General features: G+C 44.3%; 1 protein-coding gene across 5 annotated transcripts in view; it reads right to left on the bottom strand.

The window, feature by feature from the left end:
• Positions 1-11,519: 11,519 nt before the first annotated feature.
• TMEM245 (transmembrane protein 245) overlaps positions 11,520-14,513 on the bottom strand; it is a 167,117-nt gene continuing 164,123 nt past the window's right edge. For all 5 annotated transcript variants that reach the window (XM_073587757.1, XM_073587761.1, XM_073587758.1 and 2 more), the window contains one exon: positions 11,520-14,258. In XM_073587757.1, the coding sequence (XP_073443858.1) occupies positions 14,207-14,258 (52 nt within the window). In that variant the 3' untranslated portion in view covers positions 11,520-14,206. The remainder of the gene's footprint in view (positions 14,259-14,513) is intronic.

Below are 14,513 nucleotides of genomic sequence, written 5' to 3'. Positions count from 1 at the left end.
GGTTGGAGGGAGCTAGACATCAAGTTGTGGTCCTCACCGATCACAAGAATTTGATTTATCTGGTGTCGGCCAAAAGCTTGAATCCTAGACAGGCTAGATGGACCTTGGTTTTCACGCGTTTTAATTTTGTGGTCTCTTTTCTTCCGGGCACTAAGAATGTTAAGGCAGACGCCCTTTCTAGGAGTTTCTTTGCCGATTCCCTTAGTGTGACCGAGCCTACTACCATCCTAGGTGAGGGGGTAGTTTATTCTGCCATTTTGCCCGATTTGAGACGCGCACTGGAGGAATTTCAGGAGGATAAACCTAAGCGTTGCCCTATGGGAAAATTGTATGTTCCTGACCAGTGGAGAAGGAGAGTGATGTCTGAAATTCATTGCTCCGCATTGGCTGGTCATCCAGGTATTTTTGGAACAAGAGATTTGGCGAGTCGGTCTTTTTGGTGGCCTGCCTTATCTCGTGACGTCAGGAATTTTGTACAGTCCTATGGAACTTGTTCTCGGTCTAAACCCTGTTCTCATTCTAGTGGGTTGCTGATGCCCCTGCCGGTGCCCAAGAGGCCATGGACCCATATCTCAATGGATTTTATTTCTGATCTTCCTGTCTCTCAGAGAATGACTGTTATCTGGGGGATTTGTGATAGATTTTCGAAGATGGTCCATCTTGTACCACTCCCAAAGTTGCCATCTTCTGCTGAGTTGGTGCCCTTGTTTTTACAACAGGTGGTTCGGTTACATGGGATTCCTGAGAACATTGTGTCCAACAGGAGTACAGTTTGTTTCCAGATTCCGGAAAGCCTTTTGTTCCAATCTGGGAATTCAGTTATCCTTCTCCTCTGCGTTTCATCCCCAGACCAAGGGACAGACTGAGAGAACAAACCAGACCTTGGAGTCTTATTTGAGATGTTTTATATCTGCTGATCAGGATGATTGGGTCTCATTTTTGCCCTTGGCCGAATTCGCACTGAACAATAGAGCTAGTTCTGCCACTTTGATGTCACCCTTTTTCTGTAATTTTGGGTTTCATCCTCGATTCTCTTCAGGGCAAGTGGAATCTTCATCCTGCCCAGGTGTGGACACTGTGGTTGAGAGAATGCAGCAGATATGGGACCAAGTGGTGGATAAGTTGTCTCTCTCTCAGGAAAAGGCCCAGCGATTTTCCAACCGGCATAGGATCATTGGTCCCCGGTTTAAAGTGGGTGATATGGTTTGGTTGTCGTCTAAGAATATTCCTATGAAGGTTGCATCTCCAAAATTTAAGCCAAGATTTATTGGACCTTATAAGTTTTTGGAGATTCTTAATCCTGTTTCTTTTCGATTGGCTCTTCCAGTTACGTTCAAGATCCATAACGTATTTCACAAATCTCTGTTGAAGAGGTTTGTTGAGCCAGTGGTTCCTATGGCAGCACCTCCTGACCCTGTGTTGGTTGAAGGTAATGTGGAATATGAGGTAGAGAAAATATTGGATTCTCGTTTAGTTAGACGGAGACTCCAGTATTTGGTCAAATGGAAGGGTTATGGCCAGGAGGATAATTCTTGGGTCTCTGCCTCTGATATTCATGCCAATAGATTGGTTTGTGCTTTTCACCGGGCCCATCCTGATCGGCCTGGTGGCGTGGATGAGGGTTCGGTGACCCCTCCTCAAGGGGGGGTACTGTTGTGAGTTCATTTTCTGGTCCACCAGTTGTGAGTTCTCCTGCCAGGCTCCCTCTGGTGGTAACAGGAGGTAGTGAGGCTGATTTAATCAGTAGAGATCTGCCACCTGATAATGAGGATTACGATTGGACCTCAGGAATCTCAGACTGGATTTAAGACAGCTGACGCCCTATTCTGGTGCTGATGATTCCTTCTGGCTTGTCAGGTCTTGGTTTTCAGCTCTGTTCCAGTCATCTAAAGCTAAGTTTTTCTCCTAAAGTTCACACTTGATTTTGTTGGTCTATTCAGTTTCTTGTGTGGTCAGCCAGCCCCGGCTGGGGCTGTGCTGAATTTCCACTCTTATTTACCTGTATTTGCCAATTTGCTTTTGTCCCTTATTAGATTGGCCTCTTTTTGCTCTGTCTCAGAATATTTCAGAGTGCTGATATAGTGGGAGAAGTCTAGTGACTTCAGGGTTAATTTTGCTATCAGAAGTGTTGGACATTATTTTTGTAGGGTTTTTTGCAGATTGCAGTGTCTTTCCTTTCCTATCCTTTCTAGTTTGGGCCCCATCGTTTGCTCAGCCTATTTTCCTGCCTGTGTTTGTGCTTTCATCTTGTTTCAACGTCAATACATGCGTGGGGGCTGTCTTTCCTTTGGGGTCTGCTCTGGGGCAGTTAATTTTCCTCTTTTCTTGCTTCAGGCTTATGTAGTTCTCCAGCTGTGGCGAAGCGTCTAGGATCATCGTAGGTACGCGCCACGGCTGCTGCTAGTTGTGTGGTTAGGATAAGGGATCTGCAATCTGCATAGTTACCAACCTCTCTGGTTTTCTGTGACTTAGCTTGTTTCGTTTTTTTTCTCCTCGGTGACCCATTCATAACAGGCAACCTCAACCATGCCATCCACAAAAAAGCTGCACAGATTGCAAGCTTAATTCCGTTAACGAACGAGACTCAGGCATGCTCCCACGGTCCGCGTCCAGCTTACTAGAGGGACACGCGAGGCTCTGGCATGCGAGATCGGCAAATAACAGGTCTGTCATGCCCATACATGTCCGGGGCTGCACGCGTGCTACAATGAAAGGACCAGCGTGTATCGCTTACAGGTGCGGATAACACGCTGAACCCCGTTAGCGATGGGGATCTGGGATTACAATTCTTCCCCGCGAACAAGCATTTCCCAGTAAGTGCAGGTCAACCGTAATTCCGGAATTAGGCCTAAACAGCATTCCAGAAAGAATGTGAAAAAATTAAGTGTCCAAACCACAGGTGCTGTAGCTTGCTTAACAGCTGGGCTCCTCTGCTGAGTAGCACACAGTTCTTACATACACAGGCGGCATAGCTTGGTTCACGGGTGGCCAACTCTGCTGAGTAGCATACACAGTTACTAGGCCCAAAGTATTAAGTGGTGTAAATGCAGTCAAAAACTGGTTCTTTCATAAACAGGCGGCATAGTTCGGTTCACGAGTGGGCTCCTCTTTTGAGTAGCAGACAGTTACTAGGCCCAAAAGGTTTTTCAGGACAATATGCGGTAAAAAATTATTAGAAACACACATGGTGTAGCTCCTTCACCGGTGTACTACACCGCTGGCTACCAGACACCGCTACTATGCCCTAAAACTGTCTATTATCATTGAAAACCATTATTAATGTGAAAAAAAGATACGCTTTTGTTTAACGAAACGTTCTCGAACGGAAACTCGAACGGCCGAATTTTAATCAAAGTGTTGTAGTTCGACGAACGGATCTAACACCACCCAAAACAGCTAGAATTTGAACTTGGCCAACAGTTCCACTCAAACACCACTCATCTGTAATCAGGAGGCAGACTCAGACGGTCTCAGGCACAGTATGGATTCGACAAGATTGCAGAAAGTTGAGAAAGGGTACAGTATCACCAGATAACAGGCATATATAGCATAGTTTACACATTTAAAATCTCTGTGTTTATTTCCGGAGTACGACAAAGACTCACAGCCTCAGTATGGATTAGACAACAATCTAAAAAGTAGAAAAAAGGAAATGTCTTTGAAGCGTACACCAGTATACACTGTTGGGGTATTTTTAAATCTTCATATATATTTCTGTCTCAGTAAGACAGTCCAGACTCTCTGCAAGAGGAAACGAGATGGATAAAAGTACAGACATAAAGTCGAGTGACTGCAGAAATGTAGGAATTACTAATCACGGGAAAAGCTCCTGGGAGAATTCTCAGAGGCGATGTTGACCCTCAATTACTTTCTGCGTGAAGACAGCGAAAACAGTTCTTTATGAAGAAAGGGTTGCTGTATCGCAGTACCGTTGATCCCATCACCGTTACTCATCTCCATCAAATTTTGATCACAGGGAGAGATGTAGACATGGTCCTCATTGCCTATCATGATCTGTCAGGTAACTTTGGAGTGCAAAAGACAGAAGCCACAGGCTGTAGGCGATTCTGTTGGATTGGCATGAGAGGGCACATTTAAAAATGTGGGCAGGAATGTCACACGTCTGTGAGTAGGAAAACTGTGAAAGCTGATGATAAACCACCACGGCATCTCATTGTGAGTCGACGTCCATAAGAAATGGAAGCCATTGATCATCTGAAGCTAGAGCCCAGCCAGCAGGACAGGGCATAACTGCGTCTTAACCATCATCTATCAGTTCACCAAATTTGGAGTGGCAGTCCCAGGGAAGGATTTGACAGCCCAGACTACACAGCGGAGGAGCAGGGAGAGGTAAATATTACAAATGCTGGGGCCCTGCCCAAGCAAGGGGGGCCCACTCGTGGGCATCAGTACTAGCACTGGGCCCCTCATAGTACGCCGGTGTGTCTGACGGTGGGTGTGCACCCCCACCGTCAGAGACACTTGATTGCACTATGAGGGACCCTGTGCCAGTACCGGCGCCCAAGAGTCAGCCCACCCACCAGTCCAGGGCAATGGCACTCGCACGGTTGCATGTGCTAGGTGGTGTCCCCGGCCATGGGGGGGAGGCAGCCCAGTTAGGGAGGTTTAAAAAATGGCATATGTTGATGTTGGACATTCAGCAGCTGCAAATGGAGGAATCTGAGAAGTCCGAGGAAGAGGAGGACAAAAGCGAGCCATTTTTCTGGCAACCTATGTGTCATCAGGGGAAGGTGGGACAAAATCCTTTGAAACCCATGCAAGGTTTATTTTAATGAAGGTTAGATCATCAACATGTTGGGTCGACAGACGGGTCCTTTTTTCTGTCAGGATTGAGCCAGCAGCACTGAAGACTCTTTCCGATAGCACACTAGCAGCAGGGCAAGTGCGCTCCTGTTAAGCATATTGTGCCAATTCAGGCCAGGCGTCCAGTTTAGAGGCCCAATAGTCAAAGGGGAATGACCTGTGAGGGAGAACATCGATATGGGAGTAGTTTGTAACCATAGTTGACAACTGCTGTCTTCTGTCACTTTCAATCGATGCAGTATTACCAGTCGTGTGAGCGGGACTTGTAAAATCAGTCCACAACATGGTCATGAAATCCCTGTCTCCAACGCCACTTCTGATGTGTGCACCACGAACACCTCTTCCATGTTTCCCCCTACGGCTCGTTGGAGATCCATCACCGCTGCTGTGTGCTGGGAATGCCTCAAACAAACGGTTTACCAGAGTTGCTTGTTTGTTAGCCAATATTAGGTCAAGGTTCTCCTGTGGCATGATGTTTTGGAATTTGCCTTTATAGCGTGGATCCAGGCCAACCAGTAGTCGCCATCGTTCATCATTTTGGCAATGCGGGGGTCCCTTTTTAGGATCTGCAAGGCATAATCTGACATCTGGGCCAATGTTCCAGGTGTCAATGATGCATTGCGAGTGCTGGGTGGAGGAGCACTTTCTGGCAAATCCACATCCCTCCAGTCATGCACAAACCCTGTACCAGACCTTGCCACGCCAACACGAGAAGCATCCTCCTCCCCTAAATAATCATCCCCATCATCATCCTCCTCCTCCTCTTCTTCCTCCACCTCATCCAGGAGAGATCCTGGAGCAGACAATGGCTGTCATCAAGGCTTCCTTCCTCCTCTTCCTCATCCTCCTCGGCTGCAGACGCCTGCTCCTTAATGTGCGTCAAAGTTTGCATGAGCAGACGCATAAGTGGGATGCTCATGCTTATGATAGCGTCGTCTGCACATACAAGTCGTGTGCATTCCTCAAAACACTGAAGGACTTTACAGAGGTCTTTCAGCTTTGACCACTGCACACCCGACAACTCCATGTCTGCCCTCAAAGTGCCTGGCCATGTATCCTCAAACAAATGCATTACAGCCTGCCTCTGTTCGCATAGCCTCTCAACCATGTGCAGGGTGGAGTTCCACCTTGTTGCAACGTCGATAATTAGGCCATGCTTGGGAAGTTGGAGCAACCACTGCAGCTTCTGCATACGACTGGAGTGTATGGGTGACCGGCGGATGTGCGAGCACAGTCTTCGGACCTTCTGGAGCAGGCCTGTTAACTCCGGATAATTATTGAGGAAGCACTGCACCACCTGGTTCAAGGTGTGAGCCAGGCAAGGTATGTGTCAGAGTTTTGAAAGGGCTATGGCTGCCACAAAATTCCGGTCGTTATCACAAACTACCTTGCCTGCCTCAAGATGTAGACTGCCCAGCCATGACTCAGTTGGTCACTGCAAGTAGTCGGCCAGTACCTCTGCGGTGTGTCTGTTGTCGACCAAACACATCAACACAGCCTGCTGACGCTTACCACTAGCTGTTCGATAGTGGGACACCTCGTGTGCAACACTGGCAGCTGCGGATGGAGTGCTCGTGCGACGGAGCTCTGTGGACGAGCTTACTCTTCTGGAGGCGGGTCGAACGCCTACACTCAACTGTTTCCTATACCGTGGGCTAGGCAGCACTGTCCCACCGCCGCTGTCCCCTGTGGACCCTGCATCCACCACATTAATCCAGTGCGCAGTGATGGACACGTAACGGCCCTGGCCATGCCTACTGGACCATGCATCTGTTGTGAGGTGCACCTTTCCACTCACTGATTGCTTGAGTGCATGGACAATGCGGTCTTTCACATGAAGGTGGAGGGCTGGGATGGCTTTGCGAGAAAAGTGCCGACTGGGTAGGTCATAGCGTGGTACTGCGTAGGCCATGAGTTCGCGGAAAGCTTCGCTTTCAAACAACCGGTAGGGCATCATCTCTATCGAGATTAGTTTGGCAATGTGGGTGTTCAAACCCAGTGTACGCGGATGAGAGGATGAGTACTTTCTTGTCCTACTCAGTCTCTGGTAGGGTGAGCTGGACTTGAGAGCTGCATATGGTGGAACTAGCGGTGGACATGGCGGACTGAGGGTTGATGATGGTGATGGAGTTGGTGTTCTTTCTGATGGCCTAGATTCAGTCTTTTGTAGCAATAACATTGTGATTCCCTGACTGCTTTGGCCTTGCAACGACACCTCAACATTTGCTGCTGGTGGTGTGCTAACCGGTGGGCTTACAGTGGGGGAAACGATGTAGCGTTGCTGACTACCTTCATTGGGAGCAGTTGCACATGTGGTACGTGAGGTTTGGTAGTCCGTCCACGCTTGCAAGTGCATGGTTGTTAAATGTCTAAGCATGCAACTAGTATTCAAATTTATCAGATTTTTCCCTCGGCTAAATGTCTTTGCGCACTTCTTACAGATAACAAAATCCTAATGATCAGGCAAAGGTTAAAAAAAGTGCCACACTGCACTCTTCCTACTATGGAAGACATTTTCAGGCCTTGCAAGCTGTGCTAATTTGACCGTCTGGCCTAGCTGTCCTGCAACTTTTGTTTTTTGTAACGTGTTTTTGGACTGCTCCGAGCCTGCCAGATAACAGCTGTTGCGATGTCGATGCCTGCTGCGGATGCTTCTCCTCCTCTTCTGAGCTATTGGCAGCGGCAACCTCTTCCCCTAATGGATACCAATCTGGGTCAACAACTGGGTCATCCATCACCTCCTCTTCAATGTCATCATGTAAGGTGGTATAGTATGCAGGAAGGGGCACCTGAGTTTCATCAGGGTCAGATTCTGGCTCAGTACACTGCGAGGACAATGTAGTGCTCTGAGTGAATGTACCAGCAGATAAATTTAGCAGTGGCTGTGCATCAGTGCACTCCATGTCAGATTCTCCTTGGACTGGGTAATTCACGATTTGACTTGATAACCCAGGCATGGTATGTGAAAAGAGCTCCATGGGGTAATCTGTAGTGTGGCCGGCCGCATCCTTTACTTTTGGTAGGGGTGAAGGACACAAGGAAAGGTGTGGTTCCTGACCATGAGCCTCCAATGACGACTCAGTGCTTTTATTTTTTGAAAGTTCAGAAGAGGAGGCGATAGAGCTGGAGGCTGTGTCAGCAATGTAAGCCAAAACTTGTTCCTGAAGCTCCGGCTTTAAAAGCGGTTTACCTACTCCCAGAAAAGGGAGCCTTCGAGGCCTTGTGGAGCCAGACGATAACGCAGGCTCAACACCTCCTGCATTAGGTGTTATTGTGCTTTTGCAACTACCACCACCAACACCATCATTACCAGCTGGCAACCCACACCCACTTCCACGGCCTCTTCCAACACACTTCCTCATTTTTGGAAAAATGTACCCAAAATACCACCAGCAATATGGTACTGTAAAACAAGGTACAAGGTGTATATAGTATTGGGGAGAATTTGAATCTCCCTAGAGACTTGAGGACACTGAACTAATATCTCAGGCCCAGTGTAGATTACACCTCAATATAACAGGCTGAAATTGGTTGGTGTATAAAATGTCTACATGGGGAGAATTTGAATCTCCCTACAGACTTAAGGACACTGAACTATTATCTCAGGCCCAGTGTAGATTACACCTCAATATAACAGGCTGAAATTGGATGGTGTATAAAATGTCTATATAGGACTGGGGAGAATTTGAATCTCCCTAGAGATTTTAGCAAGCTGACAATGATGCTCTCAGTCCCAAGTATGGCAGCAGGCAGCCTAATAAGCAGGACTGCTGCACACAAAAGTGTGGAAAAATGAACACTTGGTAACTGGGCGAAAAAGAGGATGAAAAGTATTTTTGCTTTTAAAAAAGCAGTTTGCACAGCAGAGTGAAAACAGCACTGCAGTTATCAGGGAGCCTTATAAGGCAGCCTAATAATCACCAAAATATAGCCTCCCCTTGCACTGCACACTAACTAGTGTGTTGTACAGGCAAAATCGCTAGCAGCAGAAGTTTTTTGTATCTTCTTCCCTTCCTAACGCTCTCCCTACAGAATCAGCAGCAGCAGCAGCTCTCCCTATTCTGAGATCAGCAGAAGATGGCAGTCGGCATGCACGCCCTTTATAGCCCCTGTGACACCACACAAAGCAAGCCAATCACTTGCATGCCCTTCTCAAAGATGGTGGTGACCACTGCCTATGTCATCGCGTTGCCCACAGTGTGCGTCCTCCATCATTGGCTGAAAAAGGGCGCTAAAGCATCATTTGAAACGCGACATTGGCGCCATGGTCGCCGACCTCACGCTATGGTCAGGTTTCGTTTCATGAAACCCGACTTTTGCGAAATTGTACTAGTTAAAAAAAAAAAAACAGTCAACTCTGGGAAGCAGAAGGAATAAAGAAAAAAGGAGTGAGTAAAAATATTTGACCTTGTAGCAGGTCCTGTTTAAGGCTGACACCTCCGTGAATGACTGAATGACGGAAACTGTTGGTGTCCTGTAAATGTTTGGACATAGCCACAAGAATCAACCTATAGTCTGTAGTTAAGGAAATGTAGTTCTCCATCATGAATTATGAAAGTAAATTTCAGGTCTGTCATTGCTGAGGCTAAAGAAAAATCAACTAAAAGGTGTATTATCGCACATGCCATATACTTAAATCATCAATAAAGTGCCCCCAAAATACATTGTGGATAGAACAAAAAAGAAAACTGTGAAAACATGTTGATTTTTCCACCACCATAGAAAAAAAATCACTTAACTTGGCATGCAAATCGCACCCACAGCGGTGCTGTTTATTTGATGGTAAAAGATACCAAACTTGGCATGCAAATCGCACCCACAGCGGTGCTGTTTATTTGATGGTAAAAGATACCATGAAATAGATAATTGTGTGTCAGAACAAAATGCAACAGTGACAATACAAAACTGAAGTATGCTTTAAACTATGGAATTGTGTTTACATTGTTTAGCTCTATATCACGAGCTACGCCAAATATTGCAATACAAGGATTCTCCATTTATACTGGCTAAGAATATGTCTGACATATATGTGAGACTGTCGTTGCCTGCAATGTTTCATCAGTGTTCGTGCAAAGAGCTACATATCATGTATGCAGAGACCCCGTTAATCAACGTCAAATCGAAGCGCTCTCCTTCGGCTAAACTGAATCATCTCTGCGATTGGTGTGGTAAGTTCTCCTGTTAATCCCTTTTATTTTATGTAATTGTTTATGCTGTATTGTTTGTTCACCCTTGTAAAATCTTTTGTATATTTTTCATAAACACGGATTCCCTTTGGATTAAATATAATTCTTCTGTTCTGTAAACTATGCCTCGAAGCCACAAAGTTACCGTACGGTGTTCATTTGACCGAGACAGAGTGGTGGTGGCCACGAGTGGCCTGGGGTTATCAGAGCTAGCTTTGACCGTACCGGGGTGTACACATATATTCCCTGTGTTGGAATCCGGAGGTGTATATGCCATACGATCACCGTTAAATTTCCAATAGTCGCCCTAGTGAGGCAAACAGGCTGTAGTCTTCTCCGTTGATCGTCAGCCAATCGTGTAATTGTCCAGATGATAGGGGACAGCAGAGAGCGGTTTGATCCAAAGATGACAGCAGGTGGTACTCGTGACCTTCCTGGCCTGTGATATCAGGGATTTGTGGGATTAAGAAAGTCTTGACAAATCAATATTCCTGGCAATGAATATTATGTATTTTTTTTAAAAAATCACCTTCTGCAGTCAGGCACCTGCACTGCAGCATGACTGCATCTATAATGTGTATTTATTTTTATTTTTTTTGATAGCGTACATTAATTCCTAGAAAAAAAATCAGTCTGAAAATGGTGCCGCCATCTTACTAGAGAAAAAAATTGCCTCCTCCAAAATGGCACTGCCGGGGCTTGCATAGTAGCATCTATCAGATCGCTGCTAGATGGTACTGAGCAGGTGTGGCCGACGCCATTAAGATGGAGACAATTTTTTTTCTCTACTAAGATGGCGCTGCTAGCGCCTGTGCAGTAGCAGCTATTGGCGATCCAATAAATGCTACTGCGCAAGCGGTGCCGTCTTGGAGAAGGCAATTTTTTTCTCTCTAGCAAGATGGCGCCGCTGGCGCCTGCGCAGTAGCAGCTATCGGATCACCAATAGCTGCTACTGCGCAGGCATGACCAGCGCCATTTTCAGACTGTTTTTTTTTAAGGAATTAATGTATACCATAAAAAAAAATTAAGTACACATTTTAGATGCAATCATGGTACAGTGCAGGCACCTTCCTGCAGTAGGTGATTTAAAAAACAAAACAAAAAAAAAACATAATATTCATGTGCAAAATAGGGGGCAGGTCACTGAGGGATCAGTGACCTGTCAGAAGCCATACTAATGAATACTTAAACAGAGCACCACATGAAGACTCTCCCCACAGGCCGCCCCGGAGCACAAGCATATCATTAACTCAAAACTGCAAATAAATATTAAAACAACCACAAGACAGATTTTATCAACCCAGGTATCATTTTAATTAGTATAATGGCACCGACCTGATACTGTCTGTAGGTTACTGTGCACAATCCTGCTAACAGGTTCCCTTTAACATACTGGTGCGAATACAGAAAAAGTTAGGAATTCAGAATTCTGATTGTTTTTTGCCAAACAGACGTGAACTGTGTGGGTTCAGTGTAAATCCAAATTAGCACGCAGCAATAATAGGGACATTTAGTTAGTATTTAAAGATGTTTTATTCTGAGATACAAAATAGGCTTACAGTTTTTTAACCACAAAAAGAGATATCTAATTTTTTTTTTACCTAAAGCAATAAGTTAACACTGCAATGAGTTAGAAAGAAAATTGAGGTCATTGCCAAACATCAATCTCCATTGCACAAACTCAGTCAATGCTCATTCAACAATAAAATACAACCTACATATATAAAACATGTGATGAACACAAATTATGCATATTTAAAAATGCATACGTTTAATAAAGTGCAAAAGGAGAGTTGGCCACTGAAAACGCTTTTTTCTTTGAAGAAAAAAAGCCAGAATTAGATATATGAAATTCACTTTTGTTAAAATATTTTAGTCCTGAAAACTACATACACTATAATGCGCATTGCTAAAATTTTAAAGATTTTAGGCAGTCCTAACTAAAATGGTATATGGGTTATGGAGAATAAATTTATACAGGGAGTCCCCTAGGCTACAAACTAGGTAAGTTCCATAACTTTGTTCGGAACCTGGATATGTATGCAAGTTGGAACAGGGCCGGGAAAATAAATCACCTCACCACTTCAGACATCCCACTGTTCTCTTTCCATCGTTTGATATGCCGCATCTCTGGTCTTTTCACTATAGGCCAGCATTTATGATCGCGTCCAGGCCTTAGAGGTTACTACATATCATAGGGTCTTGACATCCTTCATGGCCTAGACGCAGACAGAAGCCTTGGAAATGTGGCGGGCAACGGTGGACAAAAATGAACTATATATGTGAACAGTGGAGCAGATGGAGAGGTAGTAGGTTTTACTTTTTTGAACCAATACTCTCCTCACTGTCTGGTCATCTTCTTCCCGCCGTAAGGCATGCTGCATCTCTCGTCTTTTCACTATAAGCCAGGACTTCCGGCCGCATCATAATGTTGCGATAATGACGCAACCTTATGACGGGCAGTGAGCTGGAAGTGAATGTAGCTGGAAGTGATGGTCTACAGTGAAGATGCCTGAGATGCGACAGAAAGTAGAGGAAAAGGACGGCGATCGGAGAGGTGAATATATAAGGGTTGCTTTTTTTTTTTTGAACACCCAACGTTCGTAACTAGGGGTTATATGTAAGTCCGGTGTTCATAAGTCAGTGACTCTAATTACTTGCGTTAACCCAATCTATATCCTAAAAGGGCATATTTGTCACCTACTTTATGCTGCACATCCAGTTGTCTGGTATAAATAAGTAGCCAATTATGATATATGCTATTCAGGAAACAGTTTGCAACATTTTTATTTTCGTCACTAACAGCATTAAAGAACAGTGGGGGTAAGACTTTGCAAATGAGCGTTGTCTCCTATGGGCTAACAAATTTATTCTCCTGCAAGATTAAAATTTTAGTGTAAAATATAGAGCAAATTTACATTGGCTTGTACAAATTTAATCAGGATCTGTCATCAGATCTAATAATATAATCTTTATATATCATTATACAGAATACCAAATCCTGATGAGGATAGTGAACTTTTTAGCAAATTCATCCAAGAATGAATCTTGAATCATTTATGAACACTTGGCATTCTATGAGCCATATGATACACTGTCTGATTTTATAGTGTCCAAGTGTATTCACACTGCTCAGCAGATGCTGACAAATGACCTGAGTTAATGCAGCCTGTGGACTAGGCAAAATGCATCAGATGTCAAGTTCTCTTTAAATGCCCACCTACCCGCCTTAAAGGCCACATTGTTCAAATGAGCATGAATGTCACTGTTACATGCTGCACTCAGAGAAGGCAATATAAATGGGATGCCTTTTTGGGTGGTTTTATACATAGTGTTTTCTGGGGAAAAAATGTTTTCATGCATTTTTTGGAATTTGTGGATTGAGAAGGAATGGGAAAAATAAAGATTACATGTGCTAAATAAGATAAAAAACAAACAAAAAACATACTTGCCTTCTGGACCAACTCCACTGGGTATGACAAGTGTGATGCAGTTCCCAAGTGTGACGTTCACTCTTTAGGCTACATTCTATAAGTCATCCTAATGGCCTACAGGATTCATGTGACATAAATAATCACCTGGACACAGCGCTCAGATGGGGTACCAGTCCAGGAGGCAAGAACTGCTTTTTTCAATTCTATACAGCAGATTGAAGGCATTTAAAAAGGGGTGGTCTACAATTCAATAACCCTTTTAAGATAACCTATGTCCACATTCTATGATCCTGGGCATATGGACTTCGAAAGGGAGTAGAATCCCATTTTGGACCCCTCACTTTAAGTCAGAGTAAAATGCTGCTAACTGAGAGAGTATCTCCTACTAAGGCAGGTGCCACCTGGCCATTTGATATTACCATGTGAAGCTGTGGTTATTCAAAACTTTCCATGCAAGTAAAAGCTGTTCAATGGGCCGCTCCTTTTAGATAGCTTGTTACTTTAATGAAACAACTCTTTTAAACAGATCTACCATTATAGATTTTAACTATGAATGGCTACTATAAGTCTCTTTCTACCATTGTAAGGCTTTTGGATGTTTTCGTTCAATCAACAAACCTTGTGTTTGAAATTCATGTGTTAAGTACACTTTTAAAAACTGCTATTTTTACATTATGAATTAAAATCCTTGGTGGTTTTGTCACAATCATCTCAGTTTAAGTCAACACAAGGTACAAAAAGGCCATCACTTTGAAGACAAAGTCAAGAAGTCTCAGATGATTGCTTCATCTCTGGAAGATGTTCTTTAAGTGGCCTAGGAAGAAATACGGGAAGATTAATAAAAACATTCTGATGTGATAAGGTATGCAGGCATAGTTATCATACTAAATTGTGGAGATATATACAATGTGTTCAGAATAAGGGCTCATTCAGTAATCAGTGATTGCTCTTGTACACAAAAAATAGATCCAGTGTTCTGAATTAGATTTTCATCAGTGTTTGGTTCGTGTGTCAGTTTTACTTGTTGCTGCATCCTCTCAGAAAATACACTGAGATACAAGCAGTAGAA

Source organism: Dendrobates tinctorius, unplaced genomic scaffold (genome assembly GCF_039654945.1).
Source record: "Dendrobates tinctorius isolate UK_male_01 unplaced genomic scaffold, ASM3965494v1 ptg000102l, whole genome shotgun sequence".
Taxonomy (NCBI): Eukaryota; Metazoa; Chordata; class Amphibia; order Anura; family Dendrobatidae; genus Dendrobates; species Dendrobates tinctorius.
Note: the sequence above shows the minus strand (reverse complement) of the source record. Positions and strands in the feature narration are given on the sequence as shown.